Source organism: Terrapene carolina, unplaced genomic scaffold (genome assembly GCF_002925995.2).
Source record: "Terrapene carolina triunguis isolate 2854851 unplaced genomic scaffold, T_m_triunguis-2.0 Scaffold310, whole genome shotgun sequence".
NCBI classification, from domain to species: Eukaryota; Metazoa; Chordata; order Testudines; family Emydidae; genus Terrapene; species Terrapene triunguis.
The window spans coordinates 2523869-2551825 of record NW_020664661.1 but is presented as its reverse complement, the minus strand read 5'-3'; the positions used below and the strand labels follow the sequence as shown (position 1 = coordinate 2551825).

Here is a 27957-nt window from a genome sequence, read left to right as displayed (position 1 = left end):
AAAAAAAAAAACACACCAAACATCATTTGTCTTTAAACCCCTCACCTGGGGTGCTTTATTGGGTAACATGGCTATGAAAATCATTGCAAGATACACATGTCTGGGCTTGTTGAAACATGTTTTGAGCAAGGCTAGGCATGCCCAAGAATTTAAATTTACTTTTTACAAAATTCATCACCATCCGGTCGTTTTGCACTAAGTCGTTAGAATACAAATTTAAAATCCGATCAAAAGATAAACCCTTGCTAAGATGATGTAAGAAAAACACGCAGTGATAGCCGCAGGCGACGGAGCGGGGGTCTTGTAATTGTCTATTGTGAAACACCATGTCTGTGGCATTTTTGTTTAAAAATTTCGTAATGCTTTTAGGAAACAACACACTGTTCGGGGGGTGCCCATATGAGTCAAAAAACTCTCCACGGTTACGCTCCGCCAGATACAAGGCGAGCCAGTGTTCACCCGGTTGGTTGTGTGGATGCGTGTTCACCACCAAGCCTAGGGGTCTCTGAGACAGCTTGCGTCCTGGGAACCAATCGCAAGGGAACACATCTAAGAAATTCTTTTTCGTGTAAGGGTCCGTTGATAAGACACGTGAGAGCTGCACGGTGTCCATGTTCACATGTAGTCAAACAGAACGTTTCTCCTCTGATTTATTTCTATGACATTGTCAAAAACCCCATACACAATCATATTGACGGTAACCGTTAAAGCCTTCCCAAAACGTATTTCTGCTCTCAGGTTCCCGGTTTTAATCAGGGAATAGTGATCAGTGCATTCCTGGTCGGGAGACAGGTCAAAGGCAAACAAGGTGTAACCCTGTGCAAACTCCTCACGGTCGATTAACAGAGAATGATCTTTCATGTGTTTACCAGCTGTCTGTACCAAATTCATGTATTCTCTCACGCAGCGTCCTGCCTCGAAGTCCGGTTGCAGAGGCTTGGTCGGTATCTGTTCACCATCCACATACAAGGCCATAAAATTAATATCGTAATGTTTAAAATGAAAGGGATTTTTAGCATAACTTCCGCTAAAGGCATCGTTATCCACAAACCCTAGGACAAGCATTTTGGGTAACTGTCCCAAGAACAGGTTCTCCTGGTTACTGACCCTGCTGCCCGCGGGGATGCTAAACACTTTCATTCCCACACGGTCCACGGGGTATTTAGCATTAGCGGTAAGCAGGGCCTCCGCGTGCCCCAGACGGACTCCCGGGGCCACCCGTACTTTCTTCACAAAAAGGGACGCTGATACAATGCGCAGTTTAAAGCCTTCAGCCGCACTGCCCATTAAACAGAAAGCGTCTTTACTGCGCGTCAGTTTAATTTTCACATCCACTCCGTTCAACAAAAGTTTTTCTTGAAAAAACAGGTCGCTATGTAAATGGCCCAGCAGCTCTACCGTTCTGCTCCCGGCCGTCAGCTTTGCACGCCTCACAAACCCTAGATTCCCTCCATCCAACTCTGTTTCTTCATGTTGTCCAGCAGTGTCTTTGTAAAACAGGCCGGCGGAAAATTGCGTGGCGAGGGTGTCGTCGCTGTAATTGAGCACCGATTCTATAAAGGCCCTGTAAGGGTAGCAGTTGTTGCTTTAGCTTATGAGGCGGTCTCCCAGCGTGACATCCAACTGACTGAAAATAGAGGCCACGGGGTAATTCACCAGACCCACTTCGGCGTCCGCGGCGAGTTCAGTTCCATCTCCTTTTACAATCTTGCAACACAGGTACAGCAGCGTGTTGTTTAAATCCATATAATCTATGCCATTCCCTGCTATAAAAAAATCAATGGGGGCAGACTCCGTAATGGCCGATAGAGGCGGCACCTCGATGTAAATGCTTTTCTCGATGCTGGTCTGCGTAGGGGCTATTTGAAACAAGTCTAGTTCGGATTTGGTGCACTCTTCAGACCCGCAGTGAACAAAAGCCATGTTGATTAAAATATGTCTCTTTTACCAGGCAGAGCGCGTCTCCTCTTTCGCCCAGGCTTCCTCTTGGACTTTCGCTTATGGCCGGCCCTGCGTGTCAAAGCCCTTCTTTTAAAGGGTTTCGGGGGACCTGTGCGTCGCGGGTATGACGTATTTCTCTTTCTCTTCCTCCTTTTAATGTACATCAGCCCCGATCCTTCCTGTGAAGCTGTATTCCCCACCTTCTCCAGAACAGCACGGGAGACATGACCTACCACATCTTTAGCTATGTTTTGAGCGGCGGTTTTTACGTGGGGTTTAATAATCTCTAGCCCCCTCCTCAAAAGCGGTACGGCTTTTCGAAAGAGGCTACGAAATATTCCACCCACACCCGCCCCGTACATCACGGGGGCCCCATGATATCCAGGAAGGGCGTATCCAGCCTGGGCTTTGTAATAGTTCCTGTAGATGGTGGGGTCGCCATAATTTTTTGGGATCGCCATAATAGGGTTTTGCTTTTTTTTAGAAACCTCGCTCTCTCCGCGGCCGCAGATGCAGCTTGACGATCACCTTGCCAAAGCGAAATGAGACATCTCTGTTCTGATCTGTCTTTATTTCAATGGTGATGGTGTCGATGTGGTGTTTACTGACAGGGACGTAATGAGGTTTGTCGTAGGTGATGGTAACAAACTCGTTGTTCCTTCCTCGGACAGGGACGCAGCGTAACAGGGGAACAGAAAAGTCCCCCACAAACTGGTGTTCTACGATATCCGTGTATACAAACAAGGAGTTAAAACCTCCTGCGATGTCTGCCGAGAAGGGGAATTTTTGGACGTTGCGTTTGTGGCCCAAACCCAGAATGTTAGCTAGCTCCCCGCCAGTAGAAAACACGTACATAAAATCGGTAGATTTAAGTCTCACTTTTCTACCCACAGGGTCGTAGTTCATGACCACCTCAGGTGGTCCGGGATGCCGAGCCACGTTGCTGTTCATATGCTCCAGTAATTTGGGTATGGTCGAGTAATAACCTCATCGTAGGATGAAATTCCACGTTGTAGCTCCAAAGGTGATTTCGAAAGGGGTGTCTTCGTTGATAGTATTCCAGCTGTGCGGGTATTGTATTTCCACTAACCCCACCTCCCAGGCACCCAGGAGATCCAAGGGCTTAATTAGCCGTATTGTAAAGTTCGAGATGGTGTTTTGGGGAAAAACTGCAGAGCTGGCATTGCTGGGCAAAGTAATGTAAAACCCGCCGTCACTCATTTTTCTCTCTCTGTCCTTGCAGAAGGAATCTTTTGTTTGTTTGTTTGTTTGTTCGTGTCTAGATGTCACAGAGTTGAGAAGCTTCCACCCAGCTGTTAAACTTATCAGGCCACCCCAACCATTTCACCAGTAGCTGCTTTTTTCTCCCTTTTCCTTTCTCTGCTAGAACTTTTTCAATCCTGTAAATCCTGTCTTGTTTGGGGTTTACTTTTTGTAATTCTTCAGGGTAAAAAGATCCAGTAACTGCCTCACCCTCGTAATCTTTTAAGCGGTATACAGGTCTCTGGCCCCTGGTTAAGGCTTCATCCACTATGAATATCTCATCGGTAAACGTCTGTTCATAACCTTTTTCAAAAGGGCCTTTGGTTTTAGATAGTCTCACGTGGTCACCTTTTCTAAAAGGGGCAACAACCGGTTTTATTTTAAAATCATCTCCGTAAACCGTTTTCCATACCTTCAGGGAATTTGAAGGGTTAACATCAACGGGTCTGGTACGTATAGTTCTGTGAAAGCTCTGGTTGTAACTCTTTATAAAGTCAGGTAAGACATCAATGTAGCGAAAGGTGTTATGGGCTGTAAAAATATCTCCACATCCTAGTTTTTAACGTTCTGTTAAATCGCTCCACAACCCCTGCTTTGACTTCATTATTGGTAACAAAATGGTGAACTCCATGACGCTTTAACAATCCACTTAAAGGTTTGTTTAAAAATTCTTTCCCCCGATCGGTTTGTAATTTTTGAGGCACGCGACCTTCACTGAAAATAGCTTTAAAGGCCTTGGATACCTCACCACTCGTCTTGTCTTTTAGGCCTAAGGCCCAGGCATATTTGGATAGAATGTCTATCACTGTTAAGATGTACTTAAAACCGCTGTTGTGTTTGGAGAACCGGTGCATATCCACCAAATCTGCCTGCCACTGCGCATCCACCTCTGAAACAATGGTCTTGTTTCTTTTAAAACGTATTTGAGCCGGTTTGTGTAAAGTGTAAGCATCCTGGTCTGAAAGCCATGCTGTTACCTGTCTTCTGTTTAAAGTTTTACTATGCTTTCTGGCCGTTTGAAAAAGAGGGTTGACCCCGCCGAAGCTCCCAACTTCCCCGGGGGCGTAATATATTTTCTTTAGCAGCGCCGTCTGTGTAGACATAACTGTTACTGGTACCGTCTTTTACTACCACGAGTATGAAAGGGAACACATTCATATTGACACATTTAAATAAGTTTTATTAATCGCCTGGTTTAACACGACCTTTTACAGCCACTTATAAAATGGATACCATGACCCCTACCCTAAGGGAGTCTCAGATGGTTCATTCTTCCATTTTGTCCTTTTCGGCTTGAGATCTGTGTCTCAGACATGAGCAAAAACAGCTGACGCAGGATATGTTTACTCTCACAGGGCTTCCAATGTGTAAGTTCTTAAAGGCCTCTAAAAAGGCATCGTCGACCTGTTGAGAGATTTTCAGAAAAGAAAACGTGTAAGCACCCCCACTGCTTGTTTTTTAATTTACGCAACCCCCGGTTCCTAACCCATTACCCACCCCTCCTCGACCGCCGCTTCTTAAGCATTCATTTACCTGAGCGCCGTCTTTTCCGTTCGCTTTGTCCGCCGGTGACTCCCCCGAGCCGCGATCGCCTTCCACCTCTGAGGGAGTGGACAAAGAGAGGCCGTCACGCTCATCGGTCTGCCTCACGAGGGTTTCGGGGTCGGGTTACGCCGTATTCAGCAACGGCTGGGTCAAAGGGTCCTCCTCGGAACTGTCGCTGATGTAGCGCTTTCTCCACACAAGGTCAAAGGTGGTTGGGGCTAAAACAAAGTCCGAAGTTCTCACGGGGGTGGTGAAGGAGTCCATGTTTCCTCTCAGCAGCCTTTCCGCGCTTTCGAAAACACGTGTCCTTGGTAAGAGATGGCCGCCTCCTCTGTCTGGCGCTGGGACTTATGGGGTAATGGTGCTGCACTCTGATTGGCAGAGGGCCTTGGGAGGCGTTCTTAGTGGGGTCACACGACTCCCTTCTGGAGGGGTCACCCCAACCCAGAAGTCACCCTGATTGGTCAAAATCTCCTCTCGGGGCGGTCCTTTCGGCAGAAAACCCCTCCTGATTGGTAGAGGGTAGTGGGGGGAGTTCTTAGAGGGGTCACACGACCCACTTCCGGACGGGTCACCCCCGCCCCGGAAGTCCCCCTGATTGGTCAAAATCTCCTCTTGGGGCGGTCCTATCGGGACGAAACCCCTCCTGATTGGTAGAGGGTGGTGGGGGGAGTTCTTAGAGGGGTCACATGACACACCTTGCTTCCGGTCAGGTGGCACCTTGACCCCGGAAGTAATACCCCATGGGGTGGGACTTCCGGTGACAGGTGGGCGGGCCCAAGGGGTGGGGTTAGGGTTTGATTGATGTTAGGGCCCTTATACTACTGAGGTCTGAGTATCACCGGACTACAGGATCTGACACAATAAAGAGGAAAACAAATTGTTACATTGTAACAAAGAAAACAAACAATGCTACTGTGGTCAGAGGTCCACCGCTTTCTCAAATGCTTTGTTAAGGTTAGAAATTGGTTTGATAAGAGTATTAGTAGCCAGGAAATTTTAAAGAAGGAAGGTACCAACGGTAGATTTAAAAGTTAGAGAAAGTGCCAATGGCAAAGGAATTTTTAACAATGGTAGGAAGACTGACTACATACGAGGTTATTAGAGAGACAAGGTGGATGAGGTAATGTCTTGTATTGGACCACCTTCTGTTGGTGAGAAAGAGAAGTTGGTCCAATAAGAGATACTACTTCATGCACTTAGTCTCGCTAATACCTGGGACCGACACGGCAACTACATTGCATACATAATAGGTTAGGAAGAAGAAAAGACCATATAGTTTTCTTAAGTCACTCATGTCCTGATACAAAGAAGTGACAAGGAGTAAGAAGAAAGGAAGCGAACAAAGGAAGGAGAAATTCATGAATAGGGAGATTATAGGGCTTGCCTACACACAAACTGGAACCAAAATAACAAATCTGGTTTAATTCACACTATTAGTTATTTCGGTGCAGTCCTATCTGTGGACACACAGAATATGACTGCCCTATTTTGATTTAGCTTAAGTGAGTACAAAAAATGGACTTAAATTGAAATAAAGTAATTATTCCAAAACAAATGTCCACCCTCAGACTTGCACCAAAATAATAGTATGAATTAAAACAGATGTTAATTTGGGTTCCAGTGTGTGGGTTGACAAGCTCTTAATTGAGAATTAGGGCAATCAAACTGAAAGGGGTAGGCGAAGACAGAGCAGAAATTATAACTCTGCATCCTAAGGCCCATTTTCAGATGTGCTAAGGCAATGATTCTCAAAGTGGTCTGCTAAGCTGTTTCTAAATAATGGTCAAATATTTCAGTTGTCAAGGAGCTTTGACTTAGATTTTTAGGATTTTCACATGCTTTAAAGAAAAACACTATCTAAAACCCTCTTTCTGCCCATTATGCAGCTGCTACATGTGTGCCTGAAGTTTCTTTGGTGTCAATTCAACTGTGATGAAATTTATGGATAACCAAGTGTGGTAGGGCAGCAAACACACAGGAGGACAAATCCAAACTGCAACAATTAAAGCAGTGGGAAGCTATAGCCAAGGAGAGATTTGGTACTAATAAACAGAATTCTAAGCTTATGAAGAGGAAGCAAAACAGCAAAGATACAGAATTGGTAGAAGTAACTGAGCAGTGGTACTCATGAAAGCAAATGCATTTTCAGCCTCTTGTCGCGCTACTTTCCTAATATTACTTTGTGACCATACACTCTAGGTATTGCAGAGAAAGACAGAGTGGAATGTGTCTACAAGATCTTTATCTTCTGACATGATCCACAAAATGGGAAAAAACATACAATTATTGCTTTAGGTGACAAAGATTAAAAAAATTTCGCCAACCTGTATGGTTTATGTTTCCATACAGCTTCTTTCTTATACCAACTTGAAATGATATAGGATGTCATAGGATCAGATTGATACAACTCTTGTCTGCTTTTTAACCAACACAACTGAGTTAGAAAGGGAGGGTAAGATTCAAAGGAAGGCTGAAAAAAGACTGCAGAGGTGTATGAGCTCATGTCAAACTGCCTTTTATTATTTAGTATTTGTATTACCATTGTGCCTAGGAGCCCCAGTCATGGACCAAGGCCCCACTGTGCTAAGTGCTGTATAGACAGAATAAGATGACTGTCCCTGCCCCAAAGAGCACCTTGCCTTTAAAGAAAGAGTAGATACACTGATCAGAACACTTGTAGTGATGAGAAATCCAATGTCATAGTTTAGGATGTAAACTTAGCACCTGCACAAGACAAGAAAAATTGTCTTTTACACCTACAGCAAAGAACAACAGGCTAAAGACACCGTGGGTTCTTTTTTGCCTTCCTTTGAAGCAGAAGTCCAGTGCAGTAAATCTTATGTGCTTATGCCATTTTCTTCTCAGGAACCCATCCACTCATTGCACTGATATGCAAAAATCCCAGCTAAGTACATTCAAGATGGTAGATGTTGGTTCAGCTAGGCAACTTCCATAAACATTGAAAGGGGTAATCTCACAACATTCCTGCAGGCACAATTTATTCCAGATAATTAATGCACAAAGCCCATCACTTATCTCAAAGTGTCAGTTCAGCAGTGATTTTGGACATAACAAATATAGGAACATGCCCTCAATAACAGATTGGAATCTCTCCAGAAAATAATGATGGATATTTAGCAATGATTGGCTTCTGTTTTCATATACAGATTGCTGAAAAGATTATTTTTATCAGTGTTAAATGTACAATATATTTTAGGCTGCAGTTAAGTGTATAGAGGAGACAATGGGATTCAAATTAAAGTGCAATGCACAGATTACAAGTTTAGCTTAGACTTGCAAAATGCTGTTGCCAACTGCTGTGTTTAATTTGAACTTTATTTTTGGATTCCAAGAAAATCAGTAATTCTCTTGCCATATTAACGATGGGGTACTCTGAGAAAAATGGGGTCCTTGAGATTCTAATTGTAGCGAATAATAGTACTGTCTCAAAATATCAACTAAAATGGTTATGGAAATAGACCAAAAAGTAGTCGTAATTTAACCCAAGCCATCTCAGCGGAAAGGGAATGTTCTCAGCAAAATAAAGGTTCAGAAGGGGTGGAAAGTTAAACACATCCAAACAGGAAATATTAAAAATACAGAACTTGATTGGCAGCAGGTTGGATTGTGATTACTCACCTAGACCCCAGTCTTTCCCCTTCCTTCCTCCCCCCCAAAATACAGCGTTTGGAAAAATAATCAGCAGTGCTTATTTACTAACAATGACATAAAATACATCTTAATATATTTTTTTATTTCTTTACAAATTAAAAGATGCATTGGAAAAAAACAAGAGTGAAGAAAATGAAAGGTTCACTTATGAGCTTATTTTCCCCTCTTATATTAATACTAGAAATTAGTATTGTGGAAGTCTGTGGTTGCCGAGCATCGTATTCCCGGGAAGCTCTCTTCAGCGGTTTAAAAAAAAACAAAAAACAAAAAAAAACCCTCTACATTTTTGGTTGGAGGCAGTGTATGGGGTAAAAAAAAAAAAAGCCACATACATACAAAAAATGCTGAAGAATTGTCTACTGCATCTTAAAGGAGTTTCTTCATTACTGTTCTCGTATTCCCCTCTGTGTGTAGTGATACGAGAGAAGACAAAACTAGCGGCAGTAGAAGAAAACCAGATTTACACACAATGTAAATGGGACTAAAACCACAGAGCCAAGTTTTTTGTTTTAAAACAAAACCGGTCTTCTGCACAAGGATCCTATTTTGAAAAGACAAGTCCAGCTAAAACATGTCCTCTAACTGCATCCAATCTGTTCACCCATTATTCTGCATATTCTCCCATTTCTCCCTCACATCTTCAGTGCTGCTGCCCCCTCACTAAATCCTGGGTATTGTAAGAGCTCTGTCAGTGTTAAAGTAAATTACTCCCCTTTCAAAAATTAATGAACAAGCCCTTAGAATTTTGAATCTGATTTAGACTCATCACTCCCCTTTGCAGGAGTCCTCTCTTCCATCCTTACAGAGTGGAGAGGCAGAGTGGCCAGCCACAAAGTGGATGGGCTAATCTGTCTGAGGTATCCTAGGTTAACAAACAGGCTTATAAAAAGTTTTCTATGCAGATGGATCAGTAGGTAGAACAGGGGGTATAAACATACAGCGTTGAAAATATTCTTTCCACTATGGCACCTTCCCAACAACTGAGGTCAAGTACTTGGTATTACCTTATGCAGCGCAGTTTAAACTCTATTTTTGTTCCTTTGCATCCCCTTCCTTGCACTCTGGGGTACAAAGCAGCCTCAAGTTTGCACTGGTAAAATTCAGATCCTTGCTTATTTGCTGTGATTCAGCCTAGTCTGAACAGAAAACGGCCACCTTGCCATCCAGATCCTGTTCCCTACAGCCCATGTCACCTTGCTAAAAATATTTCCTATTTAAACTGAAACAGGGAGGCGGCGGGTATGATCACCATGAATAGAACAGTGTAGGTAGGCTTTAACAAAACAAGTGAGTGACAAGAGGCCATAGAACATGGAAGGGGTAAGACGATGCTACACAGAAAAATAAGATAGGGGAGGTTGCTCTTCCCAAGGAAGAGAAGGTGGTTGTGGGGGTGCCATTCATGCCAATAGAAGGCACTGATTCTACCCCTCTCCCATTCAGCAGCTGTTGATTGTTGCTCACTCACTTTTAAAAATTATTTATTCTACTACAGTTCTGCACTGCAACTCTTACTACAATAAAGATGTAGAGATATGGGAAGGATTTGTCCTGCTAGCCCCTGGCTCACAGCTCAGCTGATAAGTTGTTTGGTTTTTTTTTTTTAAATGAAGACTCCTGGGTCCAGAGGGCCACAAGCTGCAGTTTGTGCTCTGCATGTTGTATTTTCCCCTAAACTAGGAAGGAGATGTAAAAAAATGCTTAAGTGCTCCAACTCCCACCATCTGGCTGGATGGCCTGCCTCCTGTCCTCCCCCTCCTGGCTCCTCTTCACTCTTGGAGCATGCACGCACGCACACAAACACACAGCAACGACTAGTAGTTTTGAAGAGTTATCGCTTTTTCACCCAATGCTGAATCATGTACAGTGAACTGAGAAACTACATTCATTACAACAGGATTAGCGAGCATGGGGGGGGGGGGGGGGTAGATTCCTGCCAAGTACAGGAAACTTAGAGACAGGTAAAAGACCTGTTTCAAAAGCCTTTTCTCTGCCCTCACCAGGAAATTTTGCATCTCTCTCAAATGGGGCTGGGAGAGGTTGAAAGGATCTCTGCTTATGCAATGTGTATTAAAAATTACGGAATTGTACAGGTTTCTATGTTGTCCTTCTTGAGGGAGCTGGGCCCATGGATCAGGTGGTTAGTGGAGATTGAAATGTCACTGCTGGAGTCCAGCACCACTCCCTCCTCTAGCTCAGTAGCTGCCGAATCTCCTTGTGCATATGACAGAGGAAGTCCACATATGAAGCCCCACCACTCATGCTCTTGTCCTCCACCAGAAAGTGTTTGAATAGCATCTCCAATTTATCTTCTTGCTTCACAATTATTAGCTATAAGCAAATAAAAAAGATTTGAGTAAGCATCAGCTAGTGATTTTGGTACATAAGAAAACATCTAAGTGAGATAAGAAGGTTGAGCAACTAAGAACTCCAGAACAAGAAATCACTGAAGCCACCTACTCAGAACATCTTAATTTCTGTGACGAAGGTTAAACCTCAAGCAAGCTTAGAAGTATTAGAGTGTCCAGGGTTGCCTGTACATTAAAGGGGTTCTAGAAATTCCAGTTTTGGCTAGATGACCAGTAAAGCAGAGGAATTCTACGCTTAATCAGTGGTCCAGTGAACAGAGCACAGGACTGGAAGTTCAGGAGACCAGAGTTCCATTTCCAGGTCGGCTACTTTAAGAAGTCACTTAACATTTGGTCTTCAGTTTCCCCATCTGAACATGGGGACAGTGATGTTTAGTCACTTCACACAGTATTTTGAGATCTGTGGATGAAATGGACTGTATAATCAAAATACAAAAGTTATACCCAAGTGACTAAATATCCAAAATACAGGAGGACAGTAATATTAAAAAAACCCTTTTCTGTGGTCATGGAATGTTAAGCCAGTCAGTTGTCCAGATAGGCTGAGCACCAGGGCTTTTTAACACAACACCAAGCAACAGCAGGGGTGCAGCATTAGCAAACTATGTGCGTATGGTCAGGTGTGGTGCAAGGTAGGAGGCTGAGGGCAGAGCACCTCCAGCCACCTGACAAGTGCATCTCTAGCTCAATGTACAACGGCGGTGTGCTACTAGCAGTTGGCTTCCTAATATTGTATTTCTTGTTTCAGAAAGCCTTTTAAAGGTTTGTTGGGGGAGGAGCAGTAATACACAGAGCCCTGCAAATCTGCGGACCATGTGTGTGGTTCATGGATGGACGCAGATCCAAATTTTATATCTAGAGCCCTGTGACTTAGCGGATATCCACGGACCATATTTGCAGATTGCATGCGGATAAAAAAATTTGTATCCGCGCAGGGCTCTAGTAATACAATATGTTTTGCCTCCACTAGAGCCAGAGCAGAAACAAACAGGGAAAGGTTATAAACCTCCTTTTAAAATGAATTATTTAATTTCCCCCTTATGGCTTGCGTGGAGTAGTCAGGCCCTTCTGCTGCCCCTCATGAGTTCTGATGCCCTTACAACAGCACTGTGAGACCCAATGGCTACTTCCATGTCTTCCTTTCTATTACAAAAGCTAAACTGAGCACCTAGTTGTTTTTACAATAGTACAGTATATAGATTTTAGCAGACCCAAGACTGGAAATCAAACATTAGTAAAGGCTCAGGCAGTCTCTCTAATGGGGAGAGGCTGTTTAAACTTGCCCTTTTCATTTCCCCTCCAAGCTTATCTGTACTGGGCGTCTATAAACTTTTTATCTTAAAAATAGGTCAGGATTTCTAGGACTGCTCCTAATTCTTTTCCTTAAGACTTTGAAAGCAGCCCAGCTGCCTCTGGGCTCCGAGTTCCACAGCTGAGCTGGAAGTAGAAGTGATGTCCTCCTTTTGATACATCACTGCTATCACTGCTCCAGCAGCAGGGCTTCACAGGAAAATCATTGCTTCACCTCCATGTAACTGATGGGTAGCTTATACCATCACTACCAAATACGGCCTAGTTACTTCCATGGGAATTGCAATAATTTACTCCATCTGACCCATAAGGCATAATGGTTTTGGAGATGAGGTCCCAGCCATGTTCATTTGAGAGTTCATGTATGGCTAGACCACCACCAAGGCGGTCCAGGCTACTATTGTCCAGTGCCATATATACAGAGCCCATAAAATCTGTAGATATCCGCAGATTATTTTTGTGGATTGCAGCTTGGATTCGGATACAAATTTTGTATCTGCACAGAGCTCTACAGCACACACTCACCTGAAGGAGCGGCTGTCACTCAGCCCTCAGGCTCCAGCTCGGCTCTCTGAATCACACAGCAGCGGCAATAGTCCACTGGGCATTCTGGGAGTTGTAGTCCCCAGCTTGTGCAGACTGAGGAGGTAAGCTACAACTCCCAGAAGGAAGCATGACTGTGTGCTCCTGCGCAGTGAGCCAAGTGCAGCATGTTTGAGCTGCTGCAGCTGCATAGGGGTGTCTGAGTCCCCCACTGGGAGGGTGGTGCTGCACCATAAGCGCTCAAGATTGTAGCTTTCCTGCCCAGAGCAGGGAAGGAGGTATGACGGGGCGGAGCAGGTGGTGGGAAGTCTCTAGGGAGAAGTGGGGGGCAGATGAGGGTTTGGCACAGCCCTGCATCACTCTTGTGCAGTGACATGTGGAGCTGTTAGTAGAGCCTTTCAAATCCATGGATATCCACGGACAATTTATGCTGATCATGGATCGGATACGGATGCCAATTTTTGTATCCGCGCAGGGCTCTACATATTTGACTGCCACTTGGGACACTGGAAGAAAGTAAAGCTCCAGCCTAACGTTAATAGTAAATGCATTGAGACAGAAATGCAAGGTAAGGTTCCAGCAAAACAACAGCTGTTATGCCACAGAACCTCACTGCCAACAGCATGATGATACAGACATGTTAATTTCAAATAACAACAGAAGGCTGAGAACGGGTTTGATATTACAGATTATGAGAGTAGGATTGGTGTCACCTGCTCAGGAAAGGCAGTGGACGGAGATTAAAGAGCCACAACTAGGAGCCAAGTTCTTTACCTTCATGTAGCGGGATCTTTGTGCCTGGAACATGTCAATGATGGATCGCACTCTCTTAGAGAAGGGGTTTTCCAAGACTGGCAAGGTACTCTGGAATGCAAAAGACCAGATCCCCATTACACACACAGAATTACAGTAGTGTCAATAATCAATTTTGCTGCTTTCCTCATAACACACAGGTAAAAGTCCAGGCTTTCAGGCCAGTCTAGCTACTAGCTAGCCAGGAATAGGTGAAGTTATTGGAAAGACTATTTTTAAAACGAGATTGTTCAACAGAGGATAGAAATACAGAACTATTACCCCATTTGCCTGGCACATACTGGTAGTGCTCTCCTCACTGAATGGCTTGGTCAGATAAGCTATAAGAGTAACTTGCCCAGCTAGGCAAGTGGCTAGAAATCAGACTGAAGGAACTCAAAGTGAATAGTTTAGGTATAGCTAGCCTCTTAACTGTCCTTAACGTCACCAGCTAGGTAAAACAACAGAATAACACGTTAGCCAGAAGGAAGGTCCTGGGTTTAAAGACAGTGAAATGGGCTTGAGGTCTCACCTAGAACACAGCATATGACCATATTATTGGCCATATTGTGACCACCTTGCTCCAGGTATGGATGTGTTCTTCCTCTGAGTCCAGATCAACCTCCACCTATTTGTGCTAAAAGGGAACTCTAACCACCTCAGAGGCACTGTCTCCCCCAGACTCCAGAGGTCTCTGTGCAGTCCAGGGAAGGAGTGGGCAAGCTACTTATTGTTCCTCCTTTGGCCCAAACTCACCAGGAAAAGCTAATACATTCCCCAGCACTAGAACTTCACTGCTAGGGAGCCAAGGACCAAAGCAGGGGTACAAGTTATATACCTGGCCTGGCACAGCCTCTTAGGATCTGCCAGACTGGAGGGTGTGGGGACAGGCCCTGCTGTTAGTAAGCCCCTTCCCACACTCCTCAAGGGATGCGGTGGGAGATGGGAGAATCTCTGCAAAAGACTCTTAAGATTTCTAAATAAAAAACATCATCTCTCACAGTCTCATGCATGTGGCAGCAAGGGGACAATGTGGCCCCATGCTGGGCTTTAGCCAGCTTTTCCAAACTTGCTTTCGTGAACAGGGATATAAGTAGAGAGTTCTGAAGTTGATGTTCATGCCAGCTAAATCAAATGGATAAAACATTCTTTCCTATGGGCTACAATGAAAGTGCTCAATGAGATTTTAGGATGACGACCTTCTGAGTTGGATGCTCATTGCTCCAATTATTGGGAGTCCTGCACACATCCTCCCGCTAGCCTGCTCCCCCCTATCCAGCTCACCAGAGTGCTGCTGATGTGGTTGAAGGATGACACTCCAAAGAGGTTCTGGATCAGGCCCTGCTGTACATTCACTCCTACCCACACAAAGATGTTCAGTCCATTCTCTAGCAGGTACATGTCGCCCTTAGAGAGTCGCTCTTCAGAGTTCCGGATTGCCGCTGGCAAGGTGTCGCTGTCAACATCTACTTTGGTCTGTTCAAATATTAAATTAATCGAGCCCCTCGTTAGACATTCTTACTTAATGTTTAGCTGGGAATTACAAATGGTACAGAGCAAGGACTACATGGATGCCCCTAAGTCTTGCGAGCCACACCAATTCCTGCCCTAAGTTTCTCTGACTCATAAGGTACCTGCTCATACATTTCCTTCTTCTAAAAAAAGGACATCAAATCATGTACCTATCTGCAATGCTGCACCAATTGGGAATGAATTGCACTATTAGCTATAACATCCTTCCTGTTGAGTATGGTGTGAAATAGACTAGAGACGATTTACTGCTAACGAGAACAGATGAGCCTCATGGCCCTAGCAGCAATACTCCGCAATCTCAATACTGACTCCTGGGGTGGGAGTGTATTCTGCAGCTAGTGTTACTCCAGGGGTCTTCCCATTTAATTAAGGAGCAGCATCAGAAAAATCCCAATCCGTCCTCCTAGGTTGGAAGGATTGTGGTTGTCATGTAGGATTACAAGGATGCAGCAAGAGGATTTTCCAGGCTGCAAAAGAGCACATAGGACCCTGCTCACCCATTTCCACCGGGTAGGAGGAGGATTAAAAACCTTGTCAAATTCAGTGTGTGGTAATAAACATAAAATTTATGGTATTAAAAAGACACCTGCTGGATGGCACATCTCAACTCCTCTCCCATCGAGCTCTTACATCTCACAAGGAAATGTTACTCTTCTGGGGCGGGGGAGGAGGGGGAGGAGGTAGAGTCTCTGGAATGAAGCCTACTCGTGGTGTGCAACAAGGCTCAAATGTACTCGGAACAGAAGCACTTACCAGAGGCAAAAGCCTGGGGTAAAAGAAAACGTTTGTTTCTGCTACATCCATGGAGCTGACTAACTGGCGGATGTAGGCGCGGTCATCAGTGGTGACTTCTGCCCCAGGCTGCAGGACATCACTCTTCAACACACAGTTTAAGTACACAGGAAGCAACTTCATGCATTCAGGGAGGATCAGCTACAAATGGCAAGATGGGGAATAAAGAGATAGAAGTTAATCAGCCATCTCACTGAATGAGACAGCAGGTAATTTCAATGACCACAAAAAAAAAAAAAAAAAGAGAGGGAGAAACTTAGAAAGGAAATAGCAATGGATCACAGTTACAATTCCTTAGAATTCTGGAGCCTATTAGTTTTCACATTGTGTAGTTCATTCAGACAGGAACACTTTGGATCATTATGGCATCCTTAGTTCTTTAACATGTCTGATGCTGAGATTCATACACCCACCCTGTGGTTCTCTTACATCATAATAGTGCTTGAGAAATACTGTAGTAGTAGAGCCATACAAAGGAAGCTTGCCCAACACTGTAATAAATCTGAAGAGGCTCCACCCAAAACATTTAAAAGATCCATGATTAAACTTTAACATACTGAAGTGTGCCAGTCAAAGAAACCTAGTATCTAAGGAATGGGATTCCCTGCTATGGAGGCCTCTATTTAAGAGGTCAAGTATCATATAAGGTGCCGGCTCCTAAGAATCACAGGGCTCGTGATATTATAAGTTTCTCCTGAGGAGATGGTGACTGGTGTGCCTCAATGTCAGGAAAGTCTACCTGAGAAGTCGCTCTGAACAGAGCTTCTCTTCCAAGCTATCTGGTTATATTTCTGCCCCCAGCTGCTAAGTAAAGCACTCCACCCAGATTAAATGGGATGGGAGGAGTTCCCTTCTCAAGCTGAACCTCCAAAAGCTGCCATCCAAACTGAACCACAAGCAGTCACCTGGCCAGCAGAAGAGGGGCTAGCACAGTTTTTTCGGTAACATGCCAGAATCTGTGCGCACTGGTTGATCAGCGTGTCTCGCACTGTCTTGACTGGATTATTCAGAACCCCACGATACGCTGCACAGGAAGGCATGAAAAGAAAAAAAAAAAAATCAGCAGGGATGTTAAATGTTGTCATTAATAATGATTAACTTATAAAATGGTCTAAAATCTTTACTGTAGCCATGTGTAGAAACCTAGAGCAACCTCAGATGGTTTACATTATAGAATTAGTTATACTTCATTTTTTTCCTTTGTGGGAAAGAGTCTACACATTCCTACCGGAAACTCAAACAATCCCCATTTACCTTGTTTGAATGCATACTCTCCATCTCCCCACCCCACACACACCTTCAAGGCCCTGCAGCACGGCCAGCCACACTTCTGGGCAAGGACAACTGGTGAGACTCCTTGTAGAGCCTGGCAATGCCATTCCCTAAGTGGACAGCAGGGGTCACTGTGGAATGCAAGTGACCCTCTCTTCCTCTTGGAGAGAGCAGCACAGATGACTTCTGCAGTTCCCTGAACCCTATTAATTTGTATACTTTTAATACACACTGGTTTGGCACTATGAGAATGTTCATCGGTTTAACTACTGTGACGTCGGTGTGGGAGCAACTTTGTGTTTTTCCATGCCTGGAGCAGAGGAACTCAGGAACATTAAAGGGGGAAAAGCACTTTGGCTCCAGGACTGGACATATGCAGGTGGCAATAGCTACACACACACACATGCCTCTTTTTGTTTAGCCAGTCCACCGACCAGTCTTGGCATCTGACTCAACAGGCAGCAAGGCTGTGCCTTCTGTCTGCCCCTCAGTCCAGACAAAGAGTACTATGATCACAGCTATCTGTGGGAGAGAAAAGACTGTAGGAGCACAAGGATTTGAAAACTCCAACCACCACCTGTCCAAGTCTTTGGTGCAAGAAGGTGAAAAACAAGTGCCACTAGCTGTGAAAGAGAACTATAAAGTAATAGTAAGACTAGCACTGTCTCCAAGACAGTCTCTTACCAAACTTAGCCAAGAAATTGATGAGTGTGTCTGTCTCACAATTCCGGTAGAGGTCAGCAAGTTGCGTGCAACAGTTCAGGGAGAGGTTGTGAATGCGGAGTCGTCGCTGTCCTGCGCAGTTTGTGTACAACAGAGCACACTATAAAAGAGACATGTACAGAATGACAGAACAGTTAAATAGAACTCAGTCCTGCTACAGTAAGCAAATCAGCACATCCCATTTTGTTAACATCCGACCCTTTGATCTGGAGTGTAACCTCAGGTTAGCTACCTGAGCCTGAGAAAGGGGAGGTGATTTAGGGTTTGGCCTGCTGTACCCCAGAGCTAACTGTCCATCATTCTTTTTGTTGAAAAGCTAGTGGTTTTTCAACCAACACATTGTGCCTCTTCCTTCCTATATAAAAGCCTTCATATGGTGCATTAGAAAGCATTTAACACTATCAAGTCCCTCCCATGTGTGAACTTCCACTATTCCAAACAAGGCTTGGATAGCTGGACAGACAATTAGGATGATACTGTTCTAGTTTTAAAGGATTTACAATCAAAGCCAAGAGCATATAGACAAAGAATAGGGGATAGGAGGCAAGAAATAGAAAGAGACTGAGCTTCTTTATAGTTCCACATATGGGGAAAATGTCTCTGTAGGGAAGACTGGCTTAGAGAGTCTTGGAAAATGTATTGCCTGGAGGGCTTTGAAGAGGAGGTGGAATGGGAGAAGGACCCAAGGGAAACAGCTAGTTGTGTGGCTTGGGCAGAGAGGAAAGGAAATGCTTGTGAAAGTTTCACCATGGGCCAGTGAGGGAGGATGGAAGACTTGTTCTTTCAATAGGCCATCAGCATTCAAATTGGAGGGCGCCTCAGTCAAGTAAGGAATCTAGCAGAACCCCTCAGCAATGCAGACATATAACCCAGTGTATGAACAGCTGAGAAAGTGATTTTAATTCCAAAAGAGGGAACCTTATAGCAAGTTACACAGGTGGATGCTGTCACTACAAAGATCAGTGGTCCTGTATCTCCATCTGGAGAAGGTCTGGTAGCATACCAGCACATTTTTTAGTTTGAAAGTTCTCACCCACTCCCTTCCCTGCAGACTGTCTTCTGCCTCACCTGAAGAAGCGCCCCACTATCTTCACTCAGTTTGTCATCATGTCTGAATTCCACTGTGATGGTTTTATCACAGTCCAGACCCGCCAGCTCCACATCCGTCGTGTTGCTCATGTAGAAAGCTCCAAAGAAGTCCGTTGCTCGAATACCTGAAAGGAAAAAAAGGACACTCAAAGGTGAACAAGCCACATTTTATAGCAGAGTAGTCTAGCAGGCAGCATTTGGGAAGGTGCGGCAGACCTTGTCTATCAGGGACACTAAGTTACATTGAGATCTCTTGCTTCAGCTTTTCATTCAGTTTTGCCATAATCCCATGGACTTTAGAGCTTTACAAGGGCAGAGTTCGCAGCCTAACCTCGGTATGTTCCAGACTTTGTGTGTTTATGACCCTTCCCATTCCCTACATGTTTACTGGCCAATTTATTAAGTCTAGGCAATGCAAATACCCACCCGTGCTTGTGCGCACCCTCATCACAGCATCAAATCCCACTTCCTTTTGGACATCTTTGCGCAAGTCATTCAGGAACCGTTCTTGGTCTGTCTCCAGCTAGAACACAAAGCTCCAAGTCAGGCCTGACGCACCAAAAAAATCTGAGTTGCCCTACAGGCCTCAACGCACATAGACCAAAGGTATCTCAAATCCTCTCTTCCTTCCCCCGAAAGAGCCTTCTCACAGATCTCAACATCCCATTCCCCAAAATGCCCTAGGAGCCACTTCTTTCAAAGCTTTATAGTGAGTAAAAAAATACCAAACTAGGATTTTAAAAGTCCTAGTCTGTATACATATTATTTCAAAGTGTAGGTAGGGAATCCTGCTCCGTACAAACTGCTGGGGACCACTGCACCAATGACTGCTAGTGAGAGGGATTCAGAAAACCTTTACCACAGAACACCACTGGGGATATCTACACTAGGTGAGAGGAGCAGAACTCTGGCTAAGAGTTTCTGCAATCTGTTGTGATGGAAATAGAAATCTCTGGCCACTGTACAACACATATAGAGGATTACAGTCAGTTTCTGAAGTGCTGAATCCCTGATATTATGTAATATGAGATTTTCAGGACATGGCAGATTTAGGCCCAACTACAGACAAGTTTCATGATGTGAAGCCTGAGACATTGTATACAACACTCATTTCAGAGCACAACACTTGATCCAGCTCATCTTGACAAAAGAAGCCATTAAATGTCTAATGTGGAGACCTGCTAAAACCCTTTGCAGTTTCCCTCTTCCTTGAGAGCTGCCTGAAGAATATGAACTTGTTCCCTATACCTCCTGTGCAGTTTGCCTTCCAGATTCTCCCCATCTCTCCCACAAACATTTCATCCATTTGGAATGAACATCTATTATGAATGAAGCCTAATTTAGCCTCGTAAGTAAGCCTTAGATGTACATTTTCACGATGCAGAAACTTCACCGCTCATCTTAACTACAGAGCATTCTGATGTTTTAACTTAAAAGCAAAGCTTTCTCCATCTGGTAATTTAAGGAAGATACCTGAACTAACACAAGTTGGAATGCTAAGTGTCTCTATGCAGCCAGCACTGCTGGGAGATTCTGCCCTGTAGGTAATACATTGGGATGACTGTTATAGGGCTAATAATGCTCTTCACTTTTTATTAGCCTTTTCTTATTGTTAAGAAACTATATAGCACAGGTTTATTTTTGCCCTTGGTACAAATAAGTCAGAAATATAAAGCAAACAAAACCACGTAAATTATAATCTTGAGTTTCAAGTACAAACTAAGATCCTCACCGATGGCCCATATCCCATGAAAGAAAACAGGCAACTAAGTGATGGGTTTTGTTCACCTGTATAGAACAGGTGTTAGCCTGACCCAAGAAAGCACTTACTTGGAAATAGGCGTATTTATAAATGGTGCCACCTGTCTGGTAAGGAACCACCCCCAGTGTCGCCACATCCAAATACTGGTTTGGAAAAAGGAACAGATCTACACAGCAGCCCTGGGCCACACAGTCCTTGGCCAAGTTGCTGTAGAAGCTCGTCTGAGGCTGAAACAAAGTCTAGGAAGGACAGATGGAGTACAGAGATTGAAAGGGAGTGGAAAAAAAGGGAACATGAGACCAGTGTAACTGCTACAGACAACATACATATTTCTTCAGTGTATTAAGGTATGTGAGGCACCTTTCCACCTAGGATTAAATAGGTACTAGGTGTAAATCTTCTACAGTGATGGTGCAGAACTTCTTAGTTATACAATTATTCTCCCCCCTCCTTGGGTTCTGAATTCTAATACTACCCACTCTTGTTCCCGACACAGAAGTGTTTTCTGTCCTTATAGTTAACACATACTCAGTTCCAGATGGCAACCCAAGGGGAATAGCCATTAGATAGAAAATTTTCAGTTAGCTACTATGGAGACTTTACATCTCTTCTTGATTCCTTCTAGGTTACCCCAGAGCAATACAAACTCTCTTCTAAGCAGCACATCAATTGTTACCTTTTCCTTATCTGTGTTGATTAGCTTCCTGTCATCTCTGTTCTTCAGCTTCCCTGGAGCCTCTGCAATGGGCAGTGAGGTGTGAAAGATGAAGAGCTTGCCAGCACACTCTGCCGCCTACAGGGGAGGGGATGAAATTGCTTAGGTGAGAAAGAGCTGATGAGGAACAGTGGATTTCTCAAGAAGAATATCTCTGGGACTACATTAAATGCCTATATTATCACTGGTTCCTCTATACTAGTTAGGTACTTAATCCTTCACTGATGTGACCAGGTAGTTGATGAGCCTACCTGTCTGAGATTAATAGCTCCCATGTTTTGTGGATGAAACAGAAGTACAGTTATAGAGAATGCAGTGGATTTTGGAAACAGCTTCCTCAGCTTATTATTTTTAAAACACTATCCCATGCCTAAGGTATCTTTTTAATGGTTCAACTGCCAGCAGGTAAATCCCCCAGTCCTTAGATACCTCATGAGTGGGATACCGAATGGCTTGTCTTTGCTTTTCCTCTCAGTGTAAGTGAATATGGATAACAATTCTCATGAACAGGTATCAGCAGTGTTTTCTAGGGAATTCTCACATGATTAGCCAATGGATCAACACATACAGGTTTGAGCTGGGTCAGGTATTGGGATGGGAAATCTTTAGAAATGGTCTAGAAGCTTTGCAAAAGTGATGTTGGCAAATTAGTGGTGGTGTCCTCTCTGAATCAGAACTAAAGCAACTGCCAGAGCAATCTTTCAGAGGAGACATAAAACCAGGGTCCTAAACCATTTCCAAGTTCCCATGGCACTTTTTGTAACAATGTGCATATCTACCTCAGGGACCTGACCAATTTTCATCTCAGGCAATTATTCTAAACTACAGTTAAAGTCCTGTGCAGTTTCAGTTGCATAGGGTATTCTTCACTTTCTATCCTAAACAATTAATTGAGCAGGTTAAAGAGCTGCTAACTTGAACCACACAGGTGGTTGCATTTCATTGATGGGTTAAGCATTCCCTACCGATTGCATACACACCTGAGGGGAACAACCACCTTGTTTATGAACAGTACTTAGATTCTCTAAACAGAGGTGCTTCCGCTGTAAAAACAGAACCTTTAGCAGAATTAACCAACTCCCCACAACAGCATGTCAACAAACCTTCAGTGCCTCCATTCCTGCCTGAATCACTGGGGCAAAGACAGTTTCTGTTTCTCTTGTGTCTGCAAACATTTCCGGGATCTGGTCCAGCAAACTGCCAGGAAAGAGGGAAAAGGAGAATATCAAAAGGGATTCAAAGCTCACCTTCTAAATCCATAGCTGGTGACCTTTGGGACTGAGGTGCATTGTAAATAGTGATTATTAACATGACTAATCCTTCTCTAACCTGCATGCTATTGAGTTTCTTAAACGGATCTTTAGTCATCTCTCCATCCACTTCCTCTGCCTGCATTTGTCTCCTCAGTGCACATTCTAAGGCCCCAACTAATGCTTCTTCTAATAACTTCCTCTTCTCCTTCGAAGTTACGATCTGAGCTTCCTATTCTTTGTTCCTCAGGAACATCACAGGCAAGACAGTGAGCAAACTCTAGTTTCTAACTTAAAGGTTCTACTGTCTTCCGTTCGTTCCCCTTCAGTTGCTTCACTGCGCTCCTTTCTAAATTTCTGGGTAATAAGAATAAGTCCCAGTCTCACTCAGTTAATAAGCTTAATATGCTTATTAGTTTTATGTAAGCCACTCACTCATTTTTCCCCACAGAATCAATTTAGTCAGCAGTCACCTCAACTCTCGGCTACTAAGCAGTAACCTCAGATAAACTGACTCTGTGAATTCCGTTATGATCTCCTGCTCTCAGTGACAGTCTAACAGATTCTTGTCTAAAGGTCCCATTTTGCCTTTCTCTTAAGGTCCCATTTTGCAGCCTCCTGCCAGTTCAGTCACAGTTCTAGTTGAGCAAGCTCAGACAACCCCGACAATGAAGTGAAATACAGCTGTATTCCAAGGTGTGCATCAGTTGCTAGTATATCATGTGCTGGTTATTGTCTTTTAGCATTTTCTAACAAACTGGCACATATAAAACTTTGTAGAGGCTATTAGAGTTGCAGCATCCTGGCAACATAAGGATACCCCCAATCACAGTGCACCTCCCTGTTCTTTGCCAGCTCCATTGTGGGCATACTTAACATTAAAGTTATACCTAAACACTATTAAATGTATGATTCAAATACTATAGCCAAGCATTGTACAACTGGGCATTATCAGAGTTGGATCCTATTTCAACACAGTATGGGTCCCTTTGACAAGCCATTTACTGCACATTTCTACCCCAGTCCCTGTTACCTGACAATAACTGTCCTGGACTCATTCACGTTCACCAGGAAGCCATCAAGCAGCGGCACAAACATATCAGCTACGTCCGACACAACCATCATTTGCGGCTGTGCCAATGAGCTCTTCACATTATAGAAGTGCAACACTTTGTTGTAAGTGACGAAGCCCACCCGAATGGCTGACTCTTCCATGTTGCCTTCCCTGTAAAATAAAGACACTTACTGCATCACAGGGGGTCATTGAAAGCACAACTGCTGCAATATGCTGAATCAAATAGAACAAACCAGGACTAGAGAATGGGTAACTGTACCATCGTTCCTAGTGGATAGGTAACCACAACTGGTACTAAGTTGGGCACAGCTCCTTTGTTGGGCACAGACTGAATGAGCCTGAAGGTGGCCACCCTCAACGCCATCCCTTCAGGACAGGGCTGAGTCACACTGCTGGGCCAGCGTATGGAGGCTTGCAGTGCTACTTGCCAGGCTCATGCATGCTGTCAACCTTCACTTTTCACCAGCAGTAAAAGCATTCTAAAGGGAGTGTCCCCTCTGCAAAGGCATAGAGGGGTAGCAGCTTTGCTGCAGTTGTTGGCTGCGACAGTACAGAACAAAGGAGCTAGTTACCTGGGCAGGTAATCCAGGAGTGACTTCAACTCTTCACAGATCAGCCTCACCAAGCCACTCTTTACAGCATTGTAAGACACATCAATCATGAAAATGAAAGCAGGTGGATTGGGAAACTTGTTATTCTGTGGGAAGAGGGAAAGAAGAACATTACACCATGCTTAAGAAGAGATCATACAAAGGCTCTGCTACCCAGACAAAGTAATGCCGTCAAAACCCCAATGACTTCTATTTAGTAATCAGTTAAGAGCAGAAACTAAGATACTGGCATTTAATTTGCTTCTCCACTCCCACCCAATTAATTTAAGTATGTCTGAATCCTAGTATCTGACACATCACAATCATGCATGGAAGGGCTCTAATGTCACAAGCCCTAGATGGAATGTAGCATCGCTGAGCGACTGAGCAGGAAGAACAGGCTTGGTATAAAGGAAGCTCCTGTTTACATGGACCAGGCCTGATGGTGCGGGCAGCAGGCAGGCAGGATTTCCCAGAACTCTCATGCTCTAGAAGACTTTGGAAGTTAGTGTCTTGCACTGGGAATGAAGACCTTCCTCCCGCAGAGCTGGGAGTCCTTATTTCTCAGAGCACTGATTCTGCTTTGAAGAGGCTGGTTCCAATCAGCACTTCCTTTCTTTGCAAGTCTACAGTCAGAATGGAAAGTAGAGCACAGGACAGACAGACCACTGAAGCAACAGGGTAGCGAGTGCCTCACTACTGGCATACATGGAATCTTAAGCTATTAGAAGAGAATGGAGACACACAGATTCCTTCCCGGGAGGAAGGGGAGAAGGAGAAGGAGAGAAAGGACTTTAATAGGGTGGCAGAACTGGTGGCAAGATGTGAAAAATCAGAGAGGAATATGGAGAATATGGAAGAGTGTGGGGAAGGCCTTCTACCCCACAATCCCAGTTGGCTGTTTTGCCTGAAGTGTGGAGATGTGTTTGAAAGCTGTGCTGCCAGCTCTCAGTAAAATCAAAAGTATGGTCATGGTCAGTAAAAAGCTGCAACATTTAGAAAACTATTTTCCTATCCTTTTCAGCAAACAGATGAGTATTTTTAATATAGAACTCTAATACATGTGTCTTTCTCCAAAAAAGGGTCTGAAAAATTAGGATACTGTTTAAACTGACTAATGTGTAGAATCTGAAGCAGGTGAGTTTTCCAGACTATTATAGGGTTTCAAATATGTGATCAGATTTACTGGCCTTGCATCTTTGAAACCCTCTTTACAAAACGCGATTACTGCCAGTAACTGCTGTAGGGGCTTGCTCTAGCCCATTAGTTCCCATCTCTAACTGCTCAATTCCCAGTGACTATCTGGCAACAGAAACTTGTCTTCTCTAGCAGATGGCAGGCAAGGTGCAGCTGCCACTGTGGATAGATAGCTTGTACTTTCCTAGATACGGTTTTAGTTACTGGTAATAATTACTGATATTATGGGATGTGCAATCTGACTTACTTTACAGTGGAAAGCAAGTATGTAAAATCTGACCTGATTCAGATGTATAAGGAGATGCCATCAATGGACTTTACCACCTAGAAAGTCAATCCAGCTGATTCAGCCTCCACTTAGTTTCTCAGAGGACATGGGATTTATTTAACATCATAGCAATGCACTAACTGTACACTATTGTACCTTACAGTAGCTGACTGTTGCCAAAAACTCATAGGAGCCCAACGATAATTCAGGTCGATCATAGAAATCCACTCTCTTGCCAGTATGATCCAAATGCTGGAAGTAGTGAGGAGGCACTAGGGACAAAGACATCAAATTTTGCAGACACGTACTTTGTTTACAACAGTTAATACCTTAACTGTCAACGGACAGCAAACCTGGTGACAGCTGCAGTGAGTGTTCGACTACACCAAAGGAAAGCTGGTCCGTGCTTTGCACTAGTGTGCATGTGACCATGACTGGGGAATCTTTACTGGCAGCCTAGGAGCAGCATTAACAGACTCAAGAGCTGTGCTCAGTCAGAAATATCACTACAAAAAATCACCTTGTACCAGAATCTGGGTTGCTTCAGAGGATTTTCCCCAAATATAAGATTGAGTTAAATGGTAAAAGGGGTGCTGACATCAAGTGATTCAAAGAGGATTTTGAGATAAGTTAAAGGTTCACCATGTGCATCTCCATAAGAAGAGAGATAGCCCCACCATGCTGCACATACAGCCTCTGATGGCAGAGTCTGCTACAGCGATGCTGCTAGCACAGGAAGGGCAGTTATGGTAGGCCACAGCCATTATGGGCAAAGCACTGCTTGTGAAGCAGTCTGCCTAGCCTTTGCTACTCACAGTGTGCCACTAAAGGCTGCAATATACATGCAGGGCTAATTTAGCTGCAAACTAAAAAGTTCAGATGCACATGTCTGTGCCCAAATGCACTTTGGAAATAGTTGAGCAGGTACCTAATGTGTGTTTGAGGGGGTAGATGAGAAGAGAGGAGGTCTTCTCCTAACAGACAATAGCTGCAGAATTGTGGGACGCTCTCTTTTCTTAAGGTTCACAGGTAAGACAATCCCCTGCACTATTCCTACAGTGACCAGGACAGTGTGTGCAGTGTGCAGGACAGAGATACCTAGTCAAATGGCTGCAGATAATGGAATTTCTTTTTTCTATTTTTATTTAAAAACTATATTGAGTATTTTGAGAATTTTAATGTAGGACAGTTCACGACTGACAGAAATAACAAAATTACAAAGACTGCCTAAGCAACCTTACTCTGCCCCTTTGAGAATAAGCATGACCACTATTTCTCAAATAATAAGACATGTAATTTGTTTTACAACCTTAAATACATGTGTAGCATCTTGTAGTTCTATGCACTACTCTGTGCATGCTAGAGCATGGAAGTCATTTATATGAGAAGCACACAGTAAATTATACTATTTAACCTGGAGTATATTGTGTATCAACTTAGAGTAACAGTGAAGACTAAACAGTCAATATACCATTGCCATTTACAGCTGTTAATTGCCTCACCACTGAATGGCACCTAAGTAGGCTGCAATGTTGGTTGAAAAGAAGCTACAGTACATGCTGTTGACTAAATTGTTGAGAGAAAAACATTAATCTATTTAAATGCAAGTCATAAGAACGTAAGAATGGCCATGCTGGGTCAGACCAAAGGTCCATCTAGCTCAGTATCCTGTCTTACAATAGTGGCCAATGCCAGGTGCCCCAGAGGGAATGAACAGAACAGGTAATCATCAAGTGATCCATCCCGTTGCCCATTCCCAGTTTCTGGCAAACAGAGGCTAGGGACACCATCTCTGTCAATCCTGGCTAATAGCCATTGATGGACCTATCCTCCATGAACTTATCCAGTTCTTTTTTGAAACCTGTTATAGTCTTGGCCTTCACAACATCCTCTGGCAAAGAGTTCCACACTTTGACTGTCAAAAGTCAAAAGCATTCTGGACAACGGAAACAGAGTAAGTAAACAAATTAACAAACGTAAGATACTACGTGTGTGTTCAATGATGAGAAATGTATATTCTAGTTTGAGAAATAGTATGTGATCATTTAGCTCAGGGGTCGGCAACGTTGGCACGCGGCTCGCCAGGGTAAGCACCCTGGCGGGCCGGGCCAGTTTTATTTACCTGCTGACGCGGCAGGTTCGGCCGATCGCGGCCCCCACTGGCCGCGGTTCGCCGTCCCGGGCCAATGGGGGCGGCGAAAAGCTGCGGCCAGCACATCGCTTACCCGCACCGCTTCTCGCGATCGGCCGAA

General features: G+C 44.0%; 1 protein-coding gene across 2 annotated transcripts in view; it reads right to left on the bottom strand.

The window, feature by feature from the left end:
* Window positions 1–5590: 5590 nt before the first annotated feature.
* Window positions 5591–27957, bottom strand: part of SEC24C (SEC24 homolog C, COPII coat complex component) — a 76909-nt gene continuing 54542 nt past the window's right edge. For both annotated transcript variants that reach the window (XM_024218740.3, XM_024218741.3), the window contains 14 exons: window positions 25862–25977; window positions 24223–24347; window positions 23609–23800; window positions 22429–22522; window positions 21287–21403; window positions 20679–20849; window positions 19275–19371; window positions 18828–18973; window positions 17721–17859; window positions 16670–16788; window positions 15726–15905; window positions 14724–14915; window positions 13422–13511; window positions 5591–10755 (listed from right to left, as the gene is read on the bottom strand). In XM_024218740.3, the coding sequence (XP_024074508.2) occupies window positions 10615–10755; window positions 13422–13511; window positions 14724–14915; window positions 15726–15905; window positions 16670–16788; window positions 17721–17859; window positions 18828–18973; window positions 19275–19371; window positions 20679–20849; window positions 21287–21403; window positions 22429–22522; window positions 23609–23800; window positions 24223–24347; window positions 25862–25977 (1919 nt within the window). In that variant the 3' untranslated portion in view covers window positions 5591–10614. The remainder of the gene's footprint in view (window positions 10756–13421; window positions 13512–14723; window positions 14916–15725; window positions 15906–16669; window positions 16789–17720; window positions 17860–18827; window positions 18974–19274; window positions 19372–20678; window positions 20850–21286; window positions 21404–22428; window positions 22523–23608; window positions 23801–24222; window positions 24348–25861; window positions 25978–27957) is intronic.